This window comes from Benincasa hispida, chromosome 3 (genome assembly GCF_009727055.1).
Source record: "Benincasa hispida cultivar B227 chromosome 3, ASM972705v1, whole genome shotgun sequence".
In the NCBI taxonomy this organism is placed as follows: domain Eukaryota; kingdom Viridiplantae; phylum Streptophyta; class Magnoliopsida; order Cucurbitales; family Cucurbitaceae; genus Benincasa; species Benincasa hispida.
Window position 1 is genome coordinate 11073663 of NC_052351.1, and position 26075 is coordinate 11099737.

A 26075-nucleotide genomic window follows, 5' to 3' on the forward strand; every position below is an offset into this window, starting at 1 on the left:
CTTCATTTTTGTCAACTTGATGCGTCAAATCAATTGGTTAATCGACTAGTGAGGGTAAATTTAGGGCAGGGAGAGGCAAATTTAAGTCTAAGCATTCTTCTTCATTCTCCAATGCTAGCTCCACTTCAGATTCTTCATTTACGGAAGCATCATCGTTGTGTTCCACTTCTTTTCTTTGCCACGCGTTTAGAGGGTCGAGGTTTTGCTGCCATGGTTCTAGGAGGTAAGGAAGGTTGGTTAGGTGAACCATGAAGCAAACACCTGATTAAATTGATGTTCATAAGACCATCAACCTCTTCATGGTCATCCTCCAGAGGGATCCGTGCATTCGCATAGTGCACAAATAAGCTACCAGAAATATAGCTGGCTGCATGGCTTCCCCTTGACAACCTTGATTTGATCTACTATAATTTTTATAATGACAAGGGGGATGCGCTGCATCATATAGTTAATGGCTAAAACGTGTTCTTTAGACACCGTCTCATCATGCGTTGTTGGCATGATGCAGTTCTTGATCAAGTAAAGCCACAGGTTCACGTCTGGTGTGAGGTTTCTAGAAGCCAATATCATAACACCCGTTTTTTAAATCTGCCATTGGCTTCTATATTTGACCACTACTCTTAACGCATCCTTTAAATGATCTGGAGATGGCTATTCCAGAATGCGGGTTCCTTCTGCATTCGGGTTATCGTTTGCGTTGAGTACTTCATTAATTTTTCTGGAGGAGAAGCGTACCAAAGTGTTGTCTATAAGGGTTGTGTCCTTCTTCTCATCGAACTCACTCCCATAAAAGCAGTGGACAAGATTAGGCCAAATCCTTGTAGGGCCAACACATAGCTGATGCCAGCCCATCGCGTCTACTGTGTCCATTATGTATGTGGGCAATGGGTTGCGTTCGGGCAAGAACCCTTTCTCTATCAATATGTCATTAAATTGGCGATTTCTTCCTTCACTTACCTTGGTGACATAGTTGTCACCTTGCTTTTCCCAGCTTGAAACTATCTTGTCTCACGAGCTAATCCCCTTAACTTCTTTTCTAATTCCCTATGTAGTGCTATTTTTCTTTGCCCTTGATGCACAAACTTATACTTCTTGAGCCTGCGTTCTGTCGAACTTGAGTCGGAGCAATTTTCATGCATTACGCCTACAGGGCCAGGTGCAATATGCTCTTCATCCTCATCATCTTCATCATCTTCATCCATATTTAATCTTCTCTTTCTTTTTGATGGCTCATTATTCGCATCAGATTGTCGTGGGTGCGATGCGTCAGAGTTAACTTCTCTCTCTTTCGTCATTTTCTTCTTCTTCCAATTCCTCTTCCAACAAAATTGCATAATGATCAGCCTCATCCATTACATCGGTTGATGCATTGGTTGGTTCTGGATGCATCATTTAATCCATCTCGTCCATTGCCTACGGTCTAAACTAGCTAATATAGGTCCAAAGACCTCTTGTTCATCTCTGCAAGCCAGTTCTGTGGGGTCTATTGGGTTATGCTCTAACGCGGGACTGTCAGAGCTAGGAGGGTTACTGGTGGGTTCAGATGGGGTGATATAAGGGGTGGCAGAAGGGGTATGCGGTGAACCGGGTGAGGCGATGATGATTGGTGAGGATAGTTGGGTGGCTTGGCTAGTTTGGCCCCCTTTAGAAGGAAAATTGTGGCAAAAGGTTGAATAGAGAGGGGAGCCAGTAGACGCATGACTGGTGACGGAGCAGTACGAAGATGCTCCAGGACTTGGTCATGCGTCGACACAAAGGGGGTGATGTTTGGGATGGTTGTTGGTGGGGCAGGTTTTTTATATGGTCGTGTGGCAAAAGATGAGGTAGGTCGTTTAGACGCAAGCTGTCACATCGACTTGCCTGATGTAAGTCAGGGTTTTGGAAGGGTTAAATTGGAGGGTTTAGGTCTGGTTGAAGTTTGAGGTTTTTGAAAGGTTTTGGGCGATTTCGAAATGCGAGTGAGGGTTATGGCCGGAGCAGGTTTTGTGGTCATTTTGGGTTGAGACAGCCTCCGAGAAGCGGAAGATGAACCGCCTTGCTACTTGGCTAAAATATAGGCCTTGGACATGTGAGGAGGGGAAGAGGCAGGCAATAACAAAATGAACGAAGAAGAAAATGAGCTTATCAGCAAGTTATTGGTGAAGCTCATCAATTGATTCTGACTGTCCGAGGCGACTCACGAGCGTGATAGATGATCGGAGCTTTAAATGGAGCGGCTACTAGGTTGGACAGTGAGGGCTGGGCGATTTTTTTCTTAAACACATAAGGCTTGGGAAAACAGGGGAAGATGAAAAAAAAGAAGGCAAAAAGGTTTGGGAGCCTTTTTATAGACCAACTTAGGAGAGAAAGACAAAAGGAAAACTTGTTGGGTTTTATGTCCTACACTCGTGGTTTTGTAAACAATAAAACTTATTCTAAAAATTCAATAAGTTATTGAATATATGTATTGCTTATTAGCAATCCAATAAACCTAAAAAGTCGCTTGACTTTTACATGAGTGCTTGAACTTTATGTGGAGACATAAAAGTGGATCAGGTTCAAGTAAATAGTCAAAATAATCTATAGTATATGAATAAGGTTGGGTGCCTTATTCTAGTAAAACTATTGGATGCAGCCTACTTTGTAGTTGTTACAAAGAGTTGTAAAGTGCTACAAACAAAGTGATCCTAATTCATACATGTTATGACATAAGGAGTGGGGGTGTTCTGTGCAAAAGGGTTTGTACAAGATTGGACCACAAAATCAGTCACTCTTAGTTTATAATGTTGTTTACTGTTTAAGACTGACTATTTCAAAGTGATGACCTAGATAACTTGACCTTAATCCTGAGCTAACTATGAACTTCTATTTGTTTGGGATTATCCTTAGATTTACATAGGTGAGGGTTGGCTCAACAGCCGGCTCAATAAACTCCCATTTTAGAGGTAAGACCGGATATATAGCTGGGGACATAGGGTGCAAGAAGGAATTCACTCCTACCCGTTGTTAGGGATAGTGGGGATAGTTTGGTTCTCTTCAATTCTCCTTGATCAACAGTGGCAATGGTTCTTTTCCTGATGTATTCTTTTTGCAACAGCAAAACTACTATAATATAAGCTCTATGATGCTCTATCTATGTTACGCTACTTTGTCGGTCGCAAGTCCTCTATTTATAGGTGTTTTTCCTTAACAACTTGTGATATGATAACATTAATTTCCATGCCCTGGTCATACGTCTGCCATTTCAGTTGCTTTTCAGACGTCGTCATTCAGATACCCATACTTGCAAGTGGTGATTTGACAGGAACAACTCGAACCAATGTATCTGCTATGTGTTGGAATCCTTCAGATGCATGCCTTGGTGTTAGTTGAACTTGCGACACTTGGTGAATTTTATTGAAATCTCGCAATGAGATACGTTAGTGATGCAGTTTTATCAGAAAGAATGTTTTTGTAAAGGTTAGTAATATTTGAAGAATTTCATGCATTTTTCTTTAGGATAGATGGGATTTTTTCATTGAGAATCTTGATTGTTCCAACTTTCGAGAGACAATAATTTGTATTTCTACAAGTTATCAAAGGGCAAGGTGACAAGAGCAAGTGCTTCCACTATAATGTGGATGGTCATTGGAAACGCAATTACCCTAAGTACATCACCGAGAAGAAGAAAGAAAAGGAAGGTAAATATGATTTACTAGTTTTAGAAACTTGTTTAGTGGAAAATTACCATAATACTTGGATACTTGAATCGGGAGACACTAATCATGTTTATTTCTCTTTACAGGGAATTATTCCTTCCAGCAGCTCGAAGAGGGTAAAATAACTCTTAAGATTGGAATGGGAGCCGTCACTTCAACTCGTGCAGTGGGAGTTGCAAAGTTATTTTTTGAAAATCGATATTTTTAAAAAAAAAAACTTATATATTGTTCCTAAATTCAAAAGAAACCTTGTATCTATTTCCTGTTTAATTGAACAGATTACTCAATTTCGTTTTTTATTGATGAAGTGTTCATTATGAAAAATTCTATACTTATTTTTTCAGCAAAATTAGAAAACAACTTTTATATATTCAGACCAACTAAAGCAAAAAATTTTAAATCATAAGATTTTTAAAATTGCTAACACTTAAACAAAAAGGCAAAGAGTTTCTCCAAGTAACAATAATACCTATCTTTGACTTTGAGATTAGGTCATATAAATTTCGATAGGAACAGAAGGTTAGTAAAGAATGGACTTCTAAGCGAGTTAAAAGATGATTCATTACCTCCATGTGAAACTTGTCTTGAGGGAAAGATGACTAAAAGACCTTTTAGTGGAAAAGGTTATAGAGTCAAAGAACCCTTACATCAATTTTTTAGACACAAAAATTTTGCGAAGACAGGATCCTAACAACGTCATGGCTTGTACATTCGAATCACTGTGGCCCAATGAGTGTAAAAGCTCCAGGAACAAAAATTTTACAAGCTGAATCGATCCATTTATAGGTAGAAGCAAATATCCAAATCTTGGAACATTAGATTTAATACTGCGATCAAATCTTTGGATTTTGACCAAAACATCAATGAACTTTGTGTCTACAAGAAAATCATTGACAGTAAAGTAGCTTTCTTGGTACTTTATGTGGATGATATGCTACTTATTGGGAATAATGTAGGGTACCTTACTGATGTTAAAAATGAAGGGATTGAATCCCAAGCAGAAGTGTGTGAACGCCTTGTATTTTGATTTTTTGGTTTATATGAAACAAAATCATAATAGAATATAACAAAAAAAAAAGGATAAATCATTTTTATACATTCAGCATGCCTTTTAATAAGAAAAAAAAGGGAAGAAGAACATTTTCTTACCATTTTAGATCCATTTGTCTACATGAAAATCCCAAACTTTTTCTCCGCAACGTATCTCCAACGAACAATGAACACCACCATAAGAGAGATCTCACTATTCTCTTGGAATCCAAGGGTAGAAGAGTGGTATCTAACCCTTGGAGGAGGAATGATGGAGAGGAGAAAGTGTTGAGAGACCTTTGTTAGAGGTTAGATTTTCACAAAATGAATTCTCTTTTTTAAATTTGGGCAAAAGAAACAATTTATATGGAGAAAGGTTTATCCTTCTCCAAATATTTCCATATTTAACCTTAGAGCTCAGTTAATCAAATAACATTTATTGATTAATTAGCAAACCTAATAAATAACTATATATATTAATCTAATTTAATGCATATGGTTAATTAATTAAACAAGCATCATATGTTTATTTGCTTCCACCTCTCAAAATAAACTAATTCTTTATGAATCTAATTCATAAAAATTCATTATTTGAATCCTATTCAAATATTTCTCTCTTAAGTATAGATCAAATTTATAATTAACCACATCATATTAATCTCATTAATATGTTATTCCATCAATTGATTTGAACAATTTAAATATCTCCTCTTGTACTTCTTTTAGTGAGCTATCGAGGAGACCTTATGGACCTACAGATTAGAAGCTCCAATTATATGAGATTAATTGATTAAACTCCTTTAATCTAATTAATCAATATTCATTAACTACTAGGCACTCCACTAAAGACAAATAGTTGCACGCTTTGCACTATAAATTTATTTTTGTGTCCATGGATATAACCAATAAACAAAGAGATGACCCTTCTTAAATGCTCATAACTACAGCTGGGTCAAGATACTGTTTTACCTCTACGGTTACATTTAGCTCTTTAAGTACCACTGATTCCTTTAATGAACAAGCAGTTTATAGTCCAACTATAAACTAACACCTCTTGAGACAATGAGAGGTTGAGGCTTCATTATTCAAGACCCGGAACTAGCTATTAAGGGAGCAGTTTATCTATTTTTCCAAGGAATGGGAAAGAGTGAATTTCATCTTGTGTAGTCGTGTTTCTAGCACCTTAATTAGACAAATCCCTAAAAATGGTAAGCTTATTGAGTCGGCTATCATGGTCTCTCTCACCCATACAGATCCAAGGACTGTTTCCATAAACAGGAGTTCACGACTCTAATTTCCAAACTGACAAGGATTCTAGAAATCCATGTCAGGATCAGTGTTCTCCTTGAACGAAGGAGCTGTAATATGGGGTAGCATCACACAAAGATGCATTCCAGACTCCACTATGGAGGCTGAGTATGTAAGTACTTGTGAAGCAGCAAAGAAAGCAGTTTGGCTCAGAAAGTTCCTAAGTGATTTGGAAGTCGTCTCAAACATGTACTCATGTACTTGCCCATCACATTATATTGTGACAACTGTGAGGCAGTAGCCAACTCTAAAGAGTCTCGCAGCCACAAACGAGGAAAACATATTGAGAGAAAGTATCAGCTGATATGAGAGATTATGTAATGAGAAAATATAATCACCACAAAGATCGTTTCGACACACAACATCATTGATCCATTTACAAAGGCTCTCTCGGCTAAAGTGTTTGATAGTATCTTAGAGAGTCTACGTCTACGAGGCATGTACATTGTATAATCTAGGGTAAGTGGGAGATGTGTAATGGGTATGTGGATGCCCTAGTTTATTATATTTATCATTACCATTCCCGTTGTTTTGGGTTATTAATTTTATGTACATCTCAATAACTAGAATTTTAGTGCAAGTACAAGTTTGTTGTCTTTTATGCCATAAAACTCGTAGATAGTAAATGTAAATAATTGGTTGTCATCAATAAAGAGTTATCGATGTTATTTCAATAAGAGTTATTGATTGTATTATATTAGTTCTATCGTAATGATCCTAAATCCAATAAACTAACATCCTAGGTTGTTTTATGAATCCTAAACAATATGTGAAGACATACGGGAATCAATGTTCAAGATACAACCTAAAGGTTTATAGTATAAAGGTAAGGTTCGATATCTTATCCTTGTGACACTATGGATGTGGCCACTATGTATTTGATACAAATGTAATGAATCAACGTGACTCATGTAGGTAACATGTGAGTGTGGGTATCCTATGCAATGTGTTTGCATAAGATTGGACCATGAGATAGTAACCACTAGATGTAACTCCGTTGACTAGTTAGGTTTCTAATTCAATAGGATGAGTTAGGCAACTTGGTCTTAATCTTGAGTATATTATGGACTCCTGTTCACGAAGGATTGTCCTTTGATTTGTATGGGTAAGAGTGGCTAGTTTATCGATTCAATAAGCCTACCATTATGGGGACAAGATCGAGTGGGGAGCTGAGAACATAATAACACGAGATGGATTTCACTTCTTCCCAACTCTAGGATAAATAGATGAGTGTTTTCTAAATTGATGTCTCCGGAACTTGAACAAAGGGTCCTACTCTCTTGCTGGTTCGAGAGGAGTTTCTATTTAATGGTTGGACAATAAACAGGTTGTTCATTAGAGAAGCACTAGTACTTAAGGATATAGAGGTAACTAGGGGTAAAATAGTAATTTAATCCAGCTGGTGTTACGAAGACTCGTGAAGGACTAACTTGCTACTATTGGTCTATATCCGTAGACATAGAAATATATCTGCAGTGAGAAGAGTGCAACTGTGAGTCTTTAGTGGAGTGTGCCCATAGTTAACGAATATTAATTAATGTGGTTAATGAGTTTAGTTAATTAATCTTATATCGTTGGAGTTTCTAATCTATAGGTCCATTAAGTATCCTTCCTAGCTTGTAAAGGATATTGAGATAATTATGTCTTGAATGGAATTTGAAATATTCAAATTCACTTAGGGAAATAGTATAAGGTATGGTGAAACATTATAATATAAAATTTATTTTTAATTAAACTTTGTAATATAAATTTAATTTTGGATATGATTCAAAATTAATTTATGAGAGAATTAAATATTTGAAGGAGTTCAAACATTAATTTAATATGAATTAGATTCATGTTAAAACCATAGGTTATGTGAGAGATATTCTTTTAAATATGATTTAAATGAAATTAATTAATTAATTAACTAACTAATTAAATTAATTATTATTCATTTGATTTAATTTGTGAAATTCAAGAATAATAAAATTAAAAATAACTCCCATACGTAGGAGTTATCAGAGATATAAAGCACTACCCACATTCACCACCCTCTCTCTCCAATAGTCTCTCAGCCTGATATAACAACAGAGATGAAAAAATAGGGGATCACAAAAAAGATTCTTAAGAAATAATCTTTCCAGAATTCACTCAGAAAAATTACATCATTTTTGTGGTTTTGAATTCAAAAATTTAGATTGGTTCCCACAAGCTAATAGCCTCAATTTCTTAGAGAATAGGAAGGTTCCCAAGTGGTGTGTTCATTTTTTTTGCCACTTTACAATACAGAGGGGTTCGTCATTTCCATCACAAGGAGAATTGGTGAAGGAATAGGCTTGTAATTTTTTGTTTTTTTATGGAGCTTCTTTAAGTTATCTTTCCATATTTTGGGATTTGTTCTTTTTCGGTTCCATCACGTTGTCTGAAGTATTGAACTTGAAAGGTTTGCCTTCATCTTCCTTCTTCTCCGACGATTTGTGTCATTCAAATGAGGTATAGTTAGACTTTTGGCTTTCACGTTTCCTATTTTTTCTAGCACAAGAGATTGTTTGTTCTTGCAGTTCATAAAGAGGCATTTGGAAATTACAATGATATGGAATCTAATTACAATGGATGGTAATTCTCATAATTAGGAGTATCAACATGACATATAATGCATAAAAAGTGCAATATTCAAAGACACTTGTCTGTGATTATCCCACTGCAAAACAGAAACAGAATTCATCGTTTTTTGGATGATGTACAATCCATGAATTTCAAGACACGTCAAATAACTTGTATAATTGTTTTTTTTTTTTAAGTTGTTTTTCTTTTATGTTTCTTTGTATGCCATAACAACACTTTGTTTCTTTGATAACTATGGGTGTTCAACCCAACTTTTGCACCAGGGCTAATCTCACGAAATAACAATTTTCACCCCTATTATATTTGGCATGAGGAATCTCGCAACATTTAATGACCTCATAAATTTATGGTCATTGTGGTTTGTGTTAGGTTTTACGTCCTAAAACTCGTGGTTTGTAAACAATAAACTTATTCTGTTATCAATAAAGATGTTATTGAGGTTTATTCAATAAAGTTGTTATTGAATGAATTGCTTATTTCGTTTTACAAAGAACTTAAATCCAATCAACTAAGACCCATGAATATTACATGAATACTTGTACTTCATGTGGAGACATAAAATTGGATCAAGTTTGAGTAAATAGTCTAAACGGTCTATAGTATACAGATAAGACTGGGTACCTTATTCTGGAGACATTATCGGGTGCGGCCCATTTTGTATTTAGTACAAATGATGTGATATCCTCATATTAGCTTATATCGGACTAAACCTTAGAACAGTATGACAAACGATTTTGAACTGTTTGAATTCAATTTTCGGAGTAAAGTTTTAAATATATGTGATATATTTAACCTAACGTTTAATTGTGAATTAAACATATATAGAGAGAGATATTTAAATAAGATTTTGAATATCGGATTTTTTTAAATAGGGATTTAAAAACGGTCAATTAGGATTTATTGGGATTAGTATGGTTTCAATTAATTAAATTGTCTGAATAATTGTTTAAATTAATTTTAAATTAAAGAAGTCCAAATTACAACAAAAATCAAAATTTTTCCTGCGTCAAACAATAGTCAAAATTATTGACTATGTCAAAATTGAGATAAAGTCAAAATGTTGACTTTAAACTATGAGAGTCAAAAAGTCACATTGTTGGATTTGGACTTTAAAAATCAAAGATTGACCTTTGACCAAGTTAGTGGAAAGATCCAAAATTCATTTAGTAGGAAGTTCCATCTTTTATATTTTTTTATATTAAAATAAAGTTGCTAGGTGTTCATCCCACTTGAAGACATTAATCCCACTTCGAGTTAATGGAATTTTGAGTGTCAAATTCTCATTAACTCAAGTTTTCATGGTTTGCATGATTTTTCCTATAAATAGAAGAGTTCTATGAATTTCAACTCTCTTGGCAAAGTGGAATTTCTTGAGATTTTTGTTAAAACACTAACACTAATTCTCTCTCAAATCCTTGTTCTTTTTCTCTCCAAATTGGTCACTCACCGGATCCCATCATCCCGTTATAAGGTCGAAGAATAGTCAGGAAGACTCTCATAATGGTCTACGAGCCGTTTGTGAGAAGATTGGAGTAGATTTAAGAATCAATTTGGGCTACAAAGGTTGTATGCTCTTATCCCTTTATTTTATGTTTAATTGCATGCTTATTCTTCTGAAATTAACATAATTAAAGCACTTTAGATCCTTTATCACTTCCGTTGTGCATGTGTTCAATCTAAATTGATATCAGAGCATGCATAAAGCACTCAATTATTGTTAATGTGATGAATGAATGTGTGCTAAAATGGATAATTTCGACTTTGGCATCCTTTTTCTCTCTTGGGTTGTAATAATTATTGTATCTGCCCGGTGTTTTGTGAGCTTCAATTGTCATGAAGGGTCTGTAATTTTCCTAAAGTCATTAGAGATGCTCTTAGGTTGTAATTGCTCAGTTTCATAAAGTGGATAGCTCGAATTTCGATGAGAATTTGGCTTTCAAACCCAAATGATGTCCTAGACCTGGTCCAGACCCGATGACCCGCTCCAAACCCAACTTGGTCGATGACCCAAACACCACGCGAAGCCCAGCTCAGTGTGTGTCTAGTCCATGTCTCTAGCCCAAGCCATCTCGTGCCCGTTTAGCCACCCTGCATGTCACACCCCCTCCTAGTTTATACTCTAAAACCGAAAGGGGACATGACGGCAGCAGTTACCGACCTACTTGTCAGCACTTATTGCCTAACTTAAGTGAAACCTGCTTAAAACCTTAATAAGCAAAAACGACTTAGCAGTAACTCAACTATGACTTTAACCAGCAAAACAACTTAAATACAATTCCAAAAAACAACAAACATATGTCCAACAAAAAGCACAAGAATGAACATGGGTCCCAAAATAAGTTTCTCAAGTCCCAGACTTCTCTCAAAATATGTGTACATCAAAACAGGCTTAACCTAAGCTTTTTCTTTCCTAACGGAGGTTTAAATGACAAGCAGCAGTGGGTTCAACTGCAAGGAAACTGACTGGTACCTGGAAAAAATGAAAATATTTGAAAACAGTGAGCTGGTTGCCCAGTGAGTAACTCATAGAAATACAATTCGTCTCATGACTTTCATACACATTATTTTAAACATATAAACATGCTAGAAATAACCCCAAGCAACTTACGTAATATCATGCATTAATCATAGCGTCATAATCAAATACTAACAAACCTTAGTTGAGAACGAGCATTCATAGCTCAAGCTCCCAACGTCCATTCATGGCCGTGAGACCCATACTTTGGTCCCGTTGTAATGACTATGGCCAGGAAACCCATACTTCAGCCTCTCATATAGAACTACCTACATGCATGTGGAGTATACTAAGTATCATCAACACCTTAGGTACTTCCTCATATACCTTTTATACCTTCAATATCCGGTTTATAATCGTAACATTCATATAAGATTTGAGTACCATAAGCTTTAGGCATAGCACTTTCCTAGCTTTTGTCATAAGAGCATTATCACAATTCAACATGCATGCTTCACGCATTATAAACATATAGTTTGTAATACCTTTTCAATCAACCTTAACATGCGCTAGGATTAGTAAAACTCATTTAAATAACTTAAGCATCATGCTTAAGAAATACCATGAATCCTTTAAAAGCATAAGTATAATCTTTAGTTGCTTGGAAAGCCCATGAACGCTAGCATGAAATAAATTTGGAATGCATGTTCCTTTTATATATATACTTTTTAAAACATTTAGTCACTCACGGGTCTTTAGGTTTGATTTTTCCTAGGCTTGGTAGCCCTCTCCAATGGGCGTCGCTCCTATACACAGGAATAACAATTTTAGTTACTACTTTGGTCTCCCTTTTGAGACTACTCTTTTAACCAAGCTCATACTTAGCAAGAAGTTGCCTGTTCGTCCACAATTTCTATATTCAAATTCTAACGTCAATAACTTGAAAACCAAGACATTTTAAGAAAGTTCCTTTTTCAAACATGCTCAAAATTTTGTAACAATGTTTCCTCAAAGTTTTAGTGTAAAACTCCTTGTGGTTTGACTTGGGCTTTTCAATCTTTCTCGATGGCCCTAAACCGCAACTCCCTACTTAACAAGGATTCTAGTTTTAATTTCCAAAATATGTAACTCTAACCACAGACCTTATCTTACATAAGTTTCTTCTACAAACTTACTTGAAATGGTGTTAAAAATAATACCTTAAAATCCAAGTGGTTCAGCCTAGATCTACGATTCTTCGTCGAGTGCCTTGAAGCGCCCAAAAACGAACCTACGTCTCTTCCTTCCTTCTCCAGCCCTCTTTCCAGAAGAAATCTCTTCCAAAGGCTCAATTTCATAAACTAGAGTCATAGAGCTTTCCAACAGTAATAAGATCGTCTGATTTGCTCAAAGGAATCATCCAAAACGAGCTCTTGAAGTTCTCTTCCCTTTTCATACTACTGTCCGCCCTTTTGCATGAAATCTCCTTAAGCCACCTCACCCACTAGTGGAAATTAAGGGCCCAGATTAAGCCATCTATTCAGATAAATAAAAGAAAAGTTTAAAACTGAGCGTTACGAGTAAACTCGATCCTTGTTGGTAAAACTCGATGGAGAAAGGTGATTACTTGATGGAAAATTAAATGGCTCTCTACTGAATACTCGATGCGAAGGACTTGATACTTGATGGGATACTCGGTGCTGGATGGCTTGCTCGATGCACATTCCTTACTTGATTGCTCATACTCGACGCGCGACCCTTCCTCGATTGCTCATAATGGATGCTCGACCCTTTCTCGATCGCTCACACTCGACGCTCGACCTTTCTTCGATTGCTATTGGAGGAAAACTATAGGGTTGAACGCAATCATGCGTTATACATGGCTTAAGTTATGCGTTTATACCCATGTGTCGAAGGTCATGCGTTGGAAAGAAAAGTATGCGTTAATCTTGTATGCAATGACCACGCATTTCTATCACAAGTTTTCTTACGTTTGCGCCAAGTATAACAAGAAGGCAAGTTTCTCGGATAATCCGAGGTCGAACACAGGGACTTGTCACTCAATAATACTTGTGAAGCAATGCGTTTGAGGCGATGAATAAAAGTAAAAAGAAGAAGTTTAATGGATTATACACAACTCATACTCCTAACTAAACAGATTGAGTAATGGAAGACTTGCGATGAGAATTGATAGATATACAACAACTGTTAACGCATAGTAATGTTTATTATCTTAAATCGCTTGAGTAATCCCAGCTCGTCACACTAACGCATCGCACACCTCTCGTTGGTCAACCGCATGACTATACCTCTATAATGCATGGTTGCATCGAGCATAAGATTGTGTCTATCTCTAGAAACAATGCATACTTTGCTTTAGTGCGTTCCATCTCTTACCTTCTCAGACAGTTAGACGCGGCTAATTAACTTATAGACAAGCATTGCAACAACCCATTGACAAGCGTTGCTATAGCCTTTCACCAAGCAAAGAGGATTAACTCACTATACTCGTACAACGCACACCTCTCGGTGGGTTGCTACATACACGATTAAGTATGCGATCGTCTTTGATAAATGAACGATGAAGGTAAACGATGATAAAGATAAAGATGATGAAGAAGATGGCATTGAAGGAATCAAGATATGCATTGATTATAAAATGTCTTAATATCTTTAGCTAAAATGTAATATAATACAAAGGTTAAAGGAGAAATGAAGGACTTTGCGTCAAGGCTACTGGTGGTGCCATGGATGAATGGTGGAGATGTCTCTCTCGAGATCTATCTCCGGCAAAAGCTTCGGCCGTCACTCGGTCTGGTTTGTGGAGATGAAGAATTTTCATTGAAAATCTCGCTCATGCTCTCATCTATGATCGTAAACCTCTACCTTGAGGTAGAAGTTCGGATGCCTTGAAATGAAGGTCCAATGGGCTATTTATAGAGTTTAAACGCCGATAGCTATCATGATTGCGTTATGTCTCACTGCTGCCTTTATCGCGGTATGGGTGGTGTCACATTATCTTATCTTGTTGATATTTCCAAAGTATGTGTCCGAGCTTGATTCAACAGAAGTATCAATGCATTCTACCCATCTTGCAATCACCCTTCTATTTAAGGTTATCACTCCGTGGCCACAATCTCCAAGTGATTACCGCATTCGCTTGATCACCGCAACTCCCATGCGATGGACGCATTCGATCACCAGACCTTCCATGCGATGGACGCATGCGATCATCGCATGCGTTCGTCTATGCGATAGCTCAGTTTTCAGCGCATGCGTTTGTGTTTGTAGTCGCCTGGCTTCAACGCATGCGTTTGATTGCGATTGCTTATTTCCAGTGCATGCGTTTGATTCATGCAATAGCTACAAAAAAAAAAAAAAAAAAAAAAAAAAAGGAAAAACACTTTGGCACGGAGTAACGCATAATATTGTGGTCAGTGAGGATTTAAGTGCTAATCGACGCAAAACTCAATTTTTCACAAATTCTAAGTATTATCACCACATTTTCTACTTGTTAGCCCTCATAATTATAAATAAAAGGCTTATAATAAATGGCATTTCTGCCAGTTATCAATCGCTTACACTTGACGCTCGACCCTTCCTCAATCACTTATACCCGACGCTTGACGACATTTAATTGATGCCTTCCTTATGATTACTCGATGACCACTACTCTTCACGACTAACATTTAGCCAAAAATTCTTTTTGCAAGGCTATATTAATAAGTATCCGAGAGCTAAGTTCTCTTACTTAGACATTTTTCCTTCTTCAAACCTATCCTTTACCTCAAAACCCATAATTCCAATCTAACTTAAATATTTAACCCTATCATTTTGCTTGACTCAAATAATAAACATGATTAAAAAGGGAAAGTAATGTGCAGGTTTTCCAATCTACTACCCCTTAAAAGAAATTCCGTCCTTAAAATTTACCTGTAGAAATCAGTTGAAAAGTTGAGGACATTTCTTCTTTACTTGCTCCTCGGATTCCCACGTCACTTCTTCAACTCCATGGTTGTTCCACAATACCTTCACTAAAGGTATGGTTTTGTTCCTGAGCACCCGTTTCTTCCTGTCTAAAATCTGAATCGGCTCTTCTTCATATGACAAAATTTCCTTGAGCTGAATTGGTTGTTTTACCAGTATGTGCGTAGGATCAGGTATATACTTCCTCAGCTTCGATACATAGAACACGTTGTGAATACGTGTTAGTTTCGGAGGTAACTGTAATTTATACGTTGTCAGGCCAACTTGTTCTATAATCTCATATGGTCCGATGTATCGAGGACTCAGCTTTCCTTTTCTTCCAAACCTGAGTACTCCTTCCCTGGAGATATCCGAAGGAATAATTGGTCTCCAACCTCAAATTTTAAATCTCTCCTTCGCTTATCAGCGTAACTTTTCTACCTGTCACGAGTTGTCTTCAAGTTTTGCCCGATGAGCTTCACAGTATCTTCCGCTTGCTGCACCAATTTTGGACCCAATAGTTTCCGTTCCCAAACTTCATTCCAACGGGTCCTGCATGGTCTGCCATACAATGCTTCGTACGGAGCCATGCCTATGCTTGAGTGATAACTGTTGTTATACATTCGACCAATGGCAGTTCTCAGCATGTCTTCCAATGTCTGTATTATCTGCTCTAACTGACCATCTGTCTGTGGATGGAAAGTCGTGCTAAAATGTAGCTTGGTACCCAAAGCCTTCTGCAAATTAGGCCAGAACTTTGAGGTAAACCTTGGATCCCGGTCTGATACTATCAATGTTGGAGCTCCAAATTGGCTAACTATGTTGTCCACATACATCTTAGCCAACCAGTCCAAGGTAAAGGTAACTTTTACTGGTATAAACTTGGCCGTCTTGGTTAGACTATCAACTATTGCCCAAAATCCATCATACCCCGAGGGCGACTAGGCAATCCAAACAAGAAATTCATCGTTACATGATCCCACTTCCACTCAAGTATTGTGAGCGGGTTGATTAATACTACGGGTCTCTGTCTCTCGAGTTTAACCTGTTAATAAAGTAGACATCGATCTACGTATTCAGCTATTTCCTTCATCATCCTAGGCCACCAATATGATCTCCTCAAAGTCCTGTACATCTTGGTGCTTCCTGGATGCATGACATAAGCTAAACTGTGTGCCTCCTCTAGGATGGCCTACTTAAGCTACAACACATTCGGCACACAATCTACCTTCCTTCAATAAGGCACCATCTGCCCTTACTTGGAAATCGGTTCTCAGTCCTTTACTTGACTTTTCTGCCATCTACCAATCGATGAAGCTTGCTGACCTAAACGATCGTCTAGCACGCGCACTTTAAACGATATGTGAGCATCTCATCGTCTATATGATGAGTGCAACCAGGTAAACGATTTACCTTGCAATGCTAAGCGATCGTTTAGTCAGTAAGAACCGATTTCCAAGTAAGCGCAGATGGTGCTTTATTGAAGGAAGGTAGATTGTGTGTGCCGAATGTGTTGTAGCTTAAGTAGGCCATCCTAAAAGAGGCGCACAGTTTAGCTTATGCCATGCATCCAGGAAGCAGCAAGATGTACAGGACTTTGAAGAGATCATATTAGTGGCGTAGGATGATGTAGGAAATAGTTGAATATGTAGATCGATGTCTAATTTATTAACAGGTTAAACCCGAGAGACAGAGACCCGTAGTATTACTCAACCCGCTCACAGTACCTGAGTGGAAGTGGGATCATGTAATGATGAATTTCTTGTTTGGATTGTCTAATCGCCCTCGGGGTATGATGGATTCTGGGTAATAGTTGACAGGCTAACCAAAACGGCCAAGTTTATACCAGTAAAATTTACCTTTACCTTGGGCCGGTTGGCTAAGATGTACGTGGACAAGATAGTTAGCTAATTTGGAGCTCCAACAGTGATAGTATCAGACCAGGATCTGAGGTTTACCTCGAAGTTCTAGCCTAATTTGTAGAAGGCTTTGGGTACCAAGCTACATTTTAAACGATACGTGATGAAGCTTGCTAACCTAAATGATCGTCTAGCGCGCACGCTTTAAATGATACACGAGCATCTTATTGTCTATACGATGCGTACAACCAGGTAAATGATTTACCTTGCGATGCTAAGCGATCGTTTAGTAAGTGACTAAGCAATGAAGCTTACTGACCTAAGCGATCGTCTAGCGCGCCTGCGCGTTAAGCGATCCGCGAGCATCTCATCGTCTACAAAACGTAATACTCAGTGATCGCGTACTCGATCGTCAACCCGATGCGACCAACTCTTGATGGCATTCCCCATCGTTTAACCGATGCATTCATCAGTAATCGCGTACTCCTTCATCTTTACGATGCAATGAACAACAATCGCATAGAACTTCTTTTGCACGATGCGATCAACCCTAGATCTCCTCCTTCCTCGAAGAGCCGCAATGCTTGCCCAAAACTTTGACAAACGACTCAAAACTTAAAATGAATTGATTGTTTAATAACTCTAAATCCAGTCAACTATGAACCATTGGCTATTGTCATGAATACGAACTTTATGTAGAGACATAAACTAGATCAAGTTCGAGTAAAATAGCCTAAACAACCTATAGTACTTGGATTAGGTTGGGTGCCTATTTTTGGAGATACTATTGAATATGGATCATTTTGTGATTGTTACAAATGTTGTAAAGTTTCATAAATGATGTGATCAATTCATTCATGTAAAGACATATGGGCAGGGGTGTTCTACACGACGAGATTGCATAAGATTGACCATGAAATAATCATTGTTACATATTAACACCATTTACTGTTACCACTGATTAATTTCACTTTTTGATGATCTAGATAACTTAATCTGAATTCTGAGCTATCTATGAACTTCTGTTTATTCGAATTGTCCCTTGATCTGCATAGGTAAGGGTAAGCTTAGCAGTGTTGCTCAATATGCCTCCCATTTCAAGGATAACATTAGGTAGATAGTTGGGGACATAGAATTTGCAAGATGGAATTCACTCCTACCCATTTTAGGGATAGTAGAGAGGTTGTTCCCTTAAGGGTGGATCCCGGGTTTTGAACAAGGGGCCCCATCCTTTCGCTAGCCTGAAAGGGAATGGATTTAGTAATTAAGATCCTAAGTCAATTATTCATTAGAGGGACAGTGGTACTTAAGGAGAAAAGATGTAACTCGAGGATAAAACGATAATTGACCTAGCTAAGGTTACGAACAACCTATGAAGGATCAACTAATCGATGACGATTATATCAAATGGACACAAAATATATCTACAATGAGGGGACTGCAACTATAAGCTATAGTGGACAATCCGGTTAGTTAACGAATGTTGATTAACTAGGTTAAAAAGTTTGACCGGTTAGTCTCGGATCGTTGGGAGCCCATGATCTGTAGGTCCATAAGTCTCCTTGCTAGCTCACTACGGACAAAATTGAAGAACTAGGTGAAGTGAGAATTTGAAATGTTCAAATTTAGCTATTAGGGAAAATTTTATTTTATATGAGATATAATTTACATTTAAATAATTATTTTTTGAAGAGTATTTTTATTAAATAAAATTTTAGCATAAAAGTATTTTAAAAATTGATTAATGTGACTAATCAAAATTAGGTGTCAAAGTCATTTTAATATGTGATATTAAATTATTTGTTTTTAATTTATTTAATTAAAATAATTTTAATTAAATAATTTCTAAAATATGAAAAATGAGTTTCATATTTTTTTTATAAAAAATTAGTTAGTGGAAAATCTAATTGTTGGATTTTCCCACTAAGTGGGTTTTGAAGTGGCTTTTGCAAAGCTTGGCACCTATTTTTTTTCATGTTAATAGAGTTTGAGATGGAGGTCATGCAAGAAGGGTTTTTGCATGTTTATGGTTTATAAATAGGTTTTAATTTTCAATTGTTAAACACTTATGTTTCGTTAATTTTTTATCATTTATCTTCCACAAAATATCTTTTGCTCTCAAAAATAATTTAGTGAAATTTCCTATCTTTCACTAAAAATTCGAACCCACAACTGTGTTCTTCAACTGGAGAATAGCAAGGATTTACCATTGGTGGTACCGATTGCTCACAGAGACGAAAATTCTTGTGGAAATTACAAAGGTTGTATTTCTAACTCTCTTTGCATGTTTAATCCTAGTTTATTTACTGTAATTAGAGCGTTATTGATCCATTGCTTGAATTGTGCATGTTGTTTTTATTCCATCAGTCACAACTTTTTGTCAATAGAACGATGTATCAGGAAGAAGAAATAGAACTCTGTTAGACATTGTTCGATTGATAAATGAGCTATGCTTAGTTGCCTAATTTGTTTTGGAAATACGCGGTAGAGACTGCTATATACTTTTTTAACATAGTTTCCACTAAGAGGATTTTTTAAACTCCATATGAGTTATGGAGAGGTCGTAAAAGTTGTTTACGACACGTAAAGGTTGTTTATGTTATTCAGAAGTTGGAAACGATCGACATGTGTGATGGTGTAAAACCCTAAGAATTAGAATGTCGTTCAACAGTATGTCTATTCGTAAATTACCCAAAAGCTGAATATTTTTTAAACCCAAAAGAAAATAAAGTATTTGTATCTACAAATGCTACTTTTCTTGAAGAAGATCACTTGAGAGATCATCAATCTTGTGATAAGTTAGTATTGTGTCAAAGTTTCCATAGAAGTTACAGAAAATCAACAAGCATGTTGTTGATTAAGTTCGTCCTACAACATCATATGCATCTTTCTCAAGAGTTGAGAGTGTCTCGACGTAGTTGGTTGGAAACTCAGAATCCTTTTTAGAGTACTTTTAAATATTTTTACCATTCATGATTTTAATATTGTGAAAAAATTCCGACCCCATGTTTCATTAGCACATTATAGGAAAAATGCAAGCCGCGACAAGGAATGGAGAAAATTAAATGGTTTCAACTAACATAAGCAAATATAGATGTGGAGGAGGTCGAAGTTAGTACTGTGTACATCCTCCACTGCTACACGTTTGACCCTTATTGCTCCAATTAAATGCCTGCATTTATTTTCTTTTGTTAAAAACTAATTCTTGAAAAACAAAAAATAAATAAAAAAGGACGACTAAAATCTAATTTTCTTTTGTTGTATTGGTTTGAAATTTTGTTAACAGTTGATTTATTTTGCCTTATTTTTCAGATTTAAATTAAATTTTATTACACATTATTAATTGTTGCTAACATATTATTACGACTATTTCATCAATAAGAGATATGTAGCATCATTAGCTACTCGTTCTTTTTTATTAAATTGAGAGTTAATTTAGACACTAACAAGTAATAAAATAGGTTGCAATCTATCTCTAGAGACAAAGAACAGTTAGGTAAAAGACATGGTGGGCATATCTTCATACTTCTTGTGAATGGAATAATAGAGTTGCGCCCCCCACCTAGAATTATGGTTAACAATTTAAAGCTCACAAAAAAAGTGGGACCCAAATTGATTATCATCCATAAATCAATTTATCATTATTTAATTTTACATTTTGTTGGCACGAAAAATTGGCACAACCCTTTAAGCTCTCCTCTCTGGTCTGGACAGATCGTTGGAGCTGACATGCAAGAGTATTCGTGATGGCGTAGTACCGAGTCGAATATACTTTAATACCTAAATTAGCATACGAAGAATTTTAATTCAACTAAGTATAAAGAGAATTACTTACTCTTCGAGACTATTGGTATTGAATTATTTATAAGGTCAAGGTTACCGCTTGGAAATATATGTGTTATATTGGGTGTTACCATCGACGTTGCATAGTACTAATGGCGAGTAAGATTCAGTCATTTCTCTTTGATGAAATTCCTCAAACTTGATTGATCGACCCTGAACTAGGGAGTTTGACTTTCCTTTTAGGACACGCAATTCTCAATGCAAGTTTTTAGCTCTATTTGGGTTTGGAGTCGATGATGGGCTTAGATCTCACCTTGGACAATCTTCAACAACTATCAAATGTTATTTTCATACTTTCAAATTTTGTTTTGAATATTTTTTTTAAAAAAAAATGTTTGAAAGTGATTTTAAAATTGATTTTAATTAGTCATTTTAAAATTGCTCTCAACCATACTTTATATTTAAAAATAAGAAAAAATTTCACAAATAGAAAAAATATCAAACTATTTACAAAATTAGCAAAAAAAAAAAAACAATGATAAACACATAGACTTCTATTAGTGCCTATCATATAGTATTAATGATAGATTTCTATTCGTTTCTATTACTAATAGGCACTGATGTACTCCTATTAGTCTCTATCAAAGAAAATTAAATTTTACTATTTTGTTAAATAATTTCTTTATTTTCTTTATTTTTGAGAATCTCCCTAAAAATAATAAATATGAATGTCCAACATGATCATAGTTTGTATTAAACAAAATCTCCACCCACATACTTATTTACTAATACAATCAACTAATATGTGGGCAAATAAATTAATAAAATAGTCAAAGAACTTTCCACAATAAAGAAAATCTCAGAACAAAACAAAATAAGGGAGTAATTAAAATGTACCAAACACACAACTAGAAAAATAATGTCCAAAAAAAGAGTATTTACCTACAAATTAAGCTCATAACTAGCGAAAAATCCTAAAAATAATAATGGCAAGTCAATTCCTTACTGGTATAAAGTTGATCAAATTCAAATTTAGAGTTGAATTTAATGAAAAATTAGAAAGTCAAAAAAGATAAAAATAGAACAAGCTTTATTATACAAGGACACGAAAGATCTATGCAGTTTTGGGTAAATACAAATAGAAATCAACAAGCAATAACTCCATTTAATAGTATACATATATTGAAAATAGTATGACAAAATTAAACAAAGACTAAAGTTATAGCCTTTCCCACAAATAGTGGCTGTTTTCCTTCCTATCAAACCCACCTTAATATTTAACCCTTCATCGCTTCATAAACCGGTCCGGTCCAATAAGATAGCCTTCAGTGGATTCTTCATAATCACCGTAAAGGCAAAAGTCTCGGTTGGGTCGGGCGGGGCTCCGGGAACCGGGACCCACTTGAAAGCGTGCACCATTTTTGCCAGCATCATGTGCACGTGCAACGTGCCCAATGTCATAGCCGGACAGATCCGTCGCCCAGCCCCGAACGGCACCATCTTGACGCCCTTAGTTCCAGTCACATCCACGCCAACGCCGTCGCCTTCCAAGAACCTGTCCGGTTGGAATGAACCCGGTTCTTCCCACGTGTCCGGGTCGTCAGATAAATGGGCCGTGTAAAACTCCACGCTGGCGTCCGCCGGGATTGTGTACCCGCCGAGCTCTGTTTCTTTGGTTGCCGCGTGTGATAGTAAGAAATGGCTTGGTGGGTGTCGCCGGAAAGTCTCTTTTACCACGGCCCCTAAATATGGCATTTTCTCTATGTCGCCTTCGGTAATCAACCCATCTTTACCTGTTACAACGTTTTACATTCAAAACTTAACTTTTAACTTTAATTACCTTAATAAATTTCAAGTTGGAACTAAAAATGTTACAACCACCACCTAATTTATTTAAATTAAAGAAAATTAATAATACTTACCTTCCAGAAATAATTAAAGGAAGGCAGTAGAATGAAGTTGGGTAATTTTATTTCCTTACATGTATGAGAGAGAAGATTGAATCTAGATATCCATTGGTTATATGAGGATATTATATGGAATTTCTCCTATTAGCTATTGTGACTTGTAAGTCAACCATACTATTCAATAATTTTTCCTCCAATGACTATCATGATATTTGTTACAGCTGAGAGAGAAATGTAAAGAGAAATTTTAAAAAATTAAAAAGAAAAATTAATAATAGTTGTGAAATTTTTCATTGGTGGTCAATAAGAAGATACCACAAATATATAAGTATTATCCAAAGAAAATAAAAAGGAAAATATTTAGTTCCATCTTAAAACTACTTAATCTTTTTGCATTATTTCATTCAATTATCTGATCAAAACTTGTCATGTGACATTATTTTTTTAAAATATTCTTTTATTATAATTTTTTGATTGGAGTAGGTTCATCAAGATAGATATATCTTGAGATATATCTCAATATTGCTCAAAAGAATACTTCTTCTCTACTCTTTCTTGGGCTTGTTTAAAATGCTGGAATGTAATCAAGATTACTAAAAATTAAAGGAGTGCTGAAATACATGAAAATCGAGAGTGGAATGAAAATGGGATAGTAAAACGTGAAAATGGTGAGAAAAAGGTTGGTTAAAAACTATCGGGACAAAATGAGATTAATATTATAAATCGAGCCCAAAACGCTCAATCAAAACTCATTCCACTATGGGCGAGACCCTTAATGTAATTCTCTTCGAAGTAGATATATATATATATAGTCTTCTACTTTTTATAAAAAAAAATAGAAAACAGCACCCATCTATAATACATCCCTATTACACCTAATTAAAATACCATATGACACCTCAGTTAAAAAAAAAATTTAAACTATTTTTTTAGTGTGTTGTGGAAAGAGAGCATGAGACTTAGGTATTATTTTTTAGCCCGACTAAAATAGTGTTATTTACAAATCAATACTATTATAATGTACAAACTATTATAACCCATAAGTTATTATAACTATGTCCCAAATACCCCTTACTTTTTACCATCCATATATTTTTTTTTCAAAAAATAAATAGTTGTCAACCTTTTTAATAGTAATAAAGTAAAAAGTAATTCCTAACTAGTTAACGATTTGCCTTAAAAGATTATAAATAAAAAAGTAAATTTCAACGCTTAATAGTTTAGAGAAATGGTGTGTATTCGTGACGTTGGAAGTAAAGTAAAGAATAAAATTAAAAAAAAAATTGATGCAATAATAAAAGGAAAAAGATACTAGGATATGAACATTACCCACAACGTTAATAATTTCGTTGTATAGTCTTTCCTGAACATCTTGATCTTGCACCAAATGAAGCAAAGCCCACTCCAAAGCCGTCGCGCTCGTATCAGTTCCAGCATTAATAACCTCTGAACAAAGCGTCACCAGTTCCTCCTCCCCCAACCGCCCTCGTCCCGGGGTTTCCAGTTCAAAAAGCGAATCAAGATACGCCGCCCCGATCGGACTAACCATCTCCGGCAACTCCTCCCTCACACTCTCATCCCCATTCCTCTCCACAAACATCCTCCTCTTCCTTATCAACGGAATCAAGCACTCCAACTGTTTCTTCCTCAGCTCCTTCGCCTGCTTCAGCTGCCGTCGAAACAAAGGCGTAAGAATCGGCAAGAAGTCTGGAAGCTTCGGCAATGTAATCAGCATCACATCCTTTAGTATGCTCTCTATAACCTTAATCTCTTGCTCGGGGATTTTGGCTCCAAAGCATATGCAGATCAAAATACTACACACTGACAACCGACAATTGCTCATAACCTCCACGAATCCCTTCTCTGAATTCTCTTTCATTAGCCTTTCGAGATGGCTTTCTATGGCCCACTTTCTTATCCAACTGCATTGCTTGATTCTCGCAGGGTTGATCAACTCTGTGACGAAGTTGCGGCGGAGCGTTCGCCAGAGAGGGCCATATTCGGCGGAGTTGACAGCGCATTTGCCGACGCTGAAGACAAGGCGGATGGGAGAGTCGGCAGGACGGCTGGCGAATAAGGGACCACGTTGCACGAGAGCTTCGTGAATGAGTTCGGCACTGGACACAATAATGAGTGTGCGTTGCCCCATTTGCATGGTGAAAATGGGACCGTATTTTTCACGTAAATCGCGTGCTATGAAGATGAATGGACGACGCTGGAGAATGACTTGGATTAGGTTTCCGACGATCGGCCAGCCCGGTGGCCCCGGCGGAAGATTCTTGGACCCGCCGCCCGTGGCAGACCAATAACGCCACCATAAGGAGAAAAAGAGGAAGGCGAAGAGGAGAACAACGGCATCTAGTAACTCCATAATAGAAGCGAGGGGGAAATGTGATCAATGTACAAAATTAATGGCGAAATTTTGGTTCGTATATAAAAGAAAAGGTGAAGGCGAGAAGAGAAGGACGGGTGGGGGCAGTGAATGAGTTTGGTTGATTAAAGAACGCACAATAAATTTCAAGAGCTACTTGCAGGGTACGGCCTAAACACACCAAGTAGTTGAGGTGATGTATTTACTTTTCAATTACCACCTTTCCCTTTGCAAAAAAGAAAGGATAGAAAAAAAAATCAATTTTTGTCCTATACTTTTAATTTAATCAAATTATCATTCAACCTTAGTTTTAATTGCTATGATGTTAATCCTCTAATAAGTTATCAGCAACAAATATCGTTACACATTTAATGATTTATCAAAACATACTTACAATATGGAAATAAATCAACAAAATCTTATAGAAAAATGGCATTACAGCTCTTTTTTGTTGTCAAAATTATGAATTTTAAGAAAGTTGTTGAATAGGTAATCTTTGCATATTGGTCAAACTTATTTTTGTATAAAATATCCTTTTTTTAATATGGAAGTTTAATTAGAAACATATTTTCACATGGTAAAAATAGTCCAAATAAAATTAAGCATAAAAATTCCAACACTTATTGAAGTTTAGCGTCCAATTTTATAAAATTTAAAATTTATTATTCTCCTGAGTGGCCCCGACCACATGATGCAATGTAACGTGACATTTTGTTGATCCAATTAGCCAACATGATAAATGGAAATTGTATATCAATTGAGGTTTTTAATAAGACAATTGATGCATAGTATATATCGATATATGGAGGAAACATATGAGAGAACGGTTGCAAAATAAATAGGAATACAATAAGAGAAAACCTAGATGGGAAAGTGTTTGTTGTGATCCCGCAAAGTGGCAAATACAGCAAATTTTGTGAACGGTTTTAGTTGTTTCATGTTTTTCGCATTAATTTTCTGCATTCGAAATTCGCCAAAGACTCCAAAATCAAATTGGACTATACTTTAATTTTAATCACTATTTTTCGAAAGTCCCAAATCTCAAGATTTAATAAGAAGAGTTAGGAGTTTTGATCTGTTACATTCTTAATTGCTAAATGCTATGCTCACTCATCCAACTAAAGTTAACGTCTC

General features: G+C 36.2%; 1 protein-coding gene across 1 annotated transcript; it reads right to left on the minus strand.

Annotated features, from left to right (window-relative positions):
• Window positions 1-21726: 21726 nt before the first annotated feature.
• On the minus strand, window positions 21727-24987 carry LOC120074548 (cytochrome P450 77A1). The gene is made up of 2 exons (XM_039027702.1): window positions 23900-24987; window positions 21727-22456 (listed from the first exon to the last, which is right to left on the minus strand). Exons 1-2 carry the CDS (start codon window positions 24939-24941, stop codon window positions 21957-21959), a joined length of 1542 nt encoding a protein of 513 aa, XP_038883630.1. The 5' UTR covers window positions 24942-24987; the 3' UTR covers window positions 21727-21956.
• Window positions 24988-26075: the final 1088 nt, after the last annotated feature.

Bases quoted from the DNA above. Each gene is read 5' to 3' on its own strand.
- LOC120074548 (XM_039027702.1), bottom strand. From the start codon at position 24,941: ATGGAGTTACTAGATGCCGTTGTTCTCCTCTTCGCCTTCCTCTTTTTC. The intron at 22,457-23,899 runs GTAATGTTCATA...ACGTTGTAACAG, and splicing joins CGAAATTATTAACGTTGTGG to GTAAAGATGGGTTGATTACC.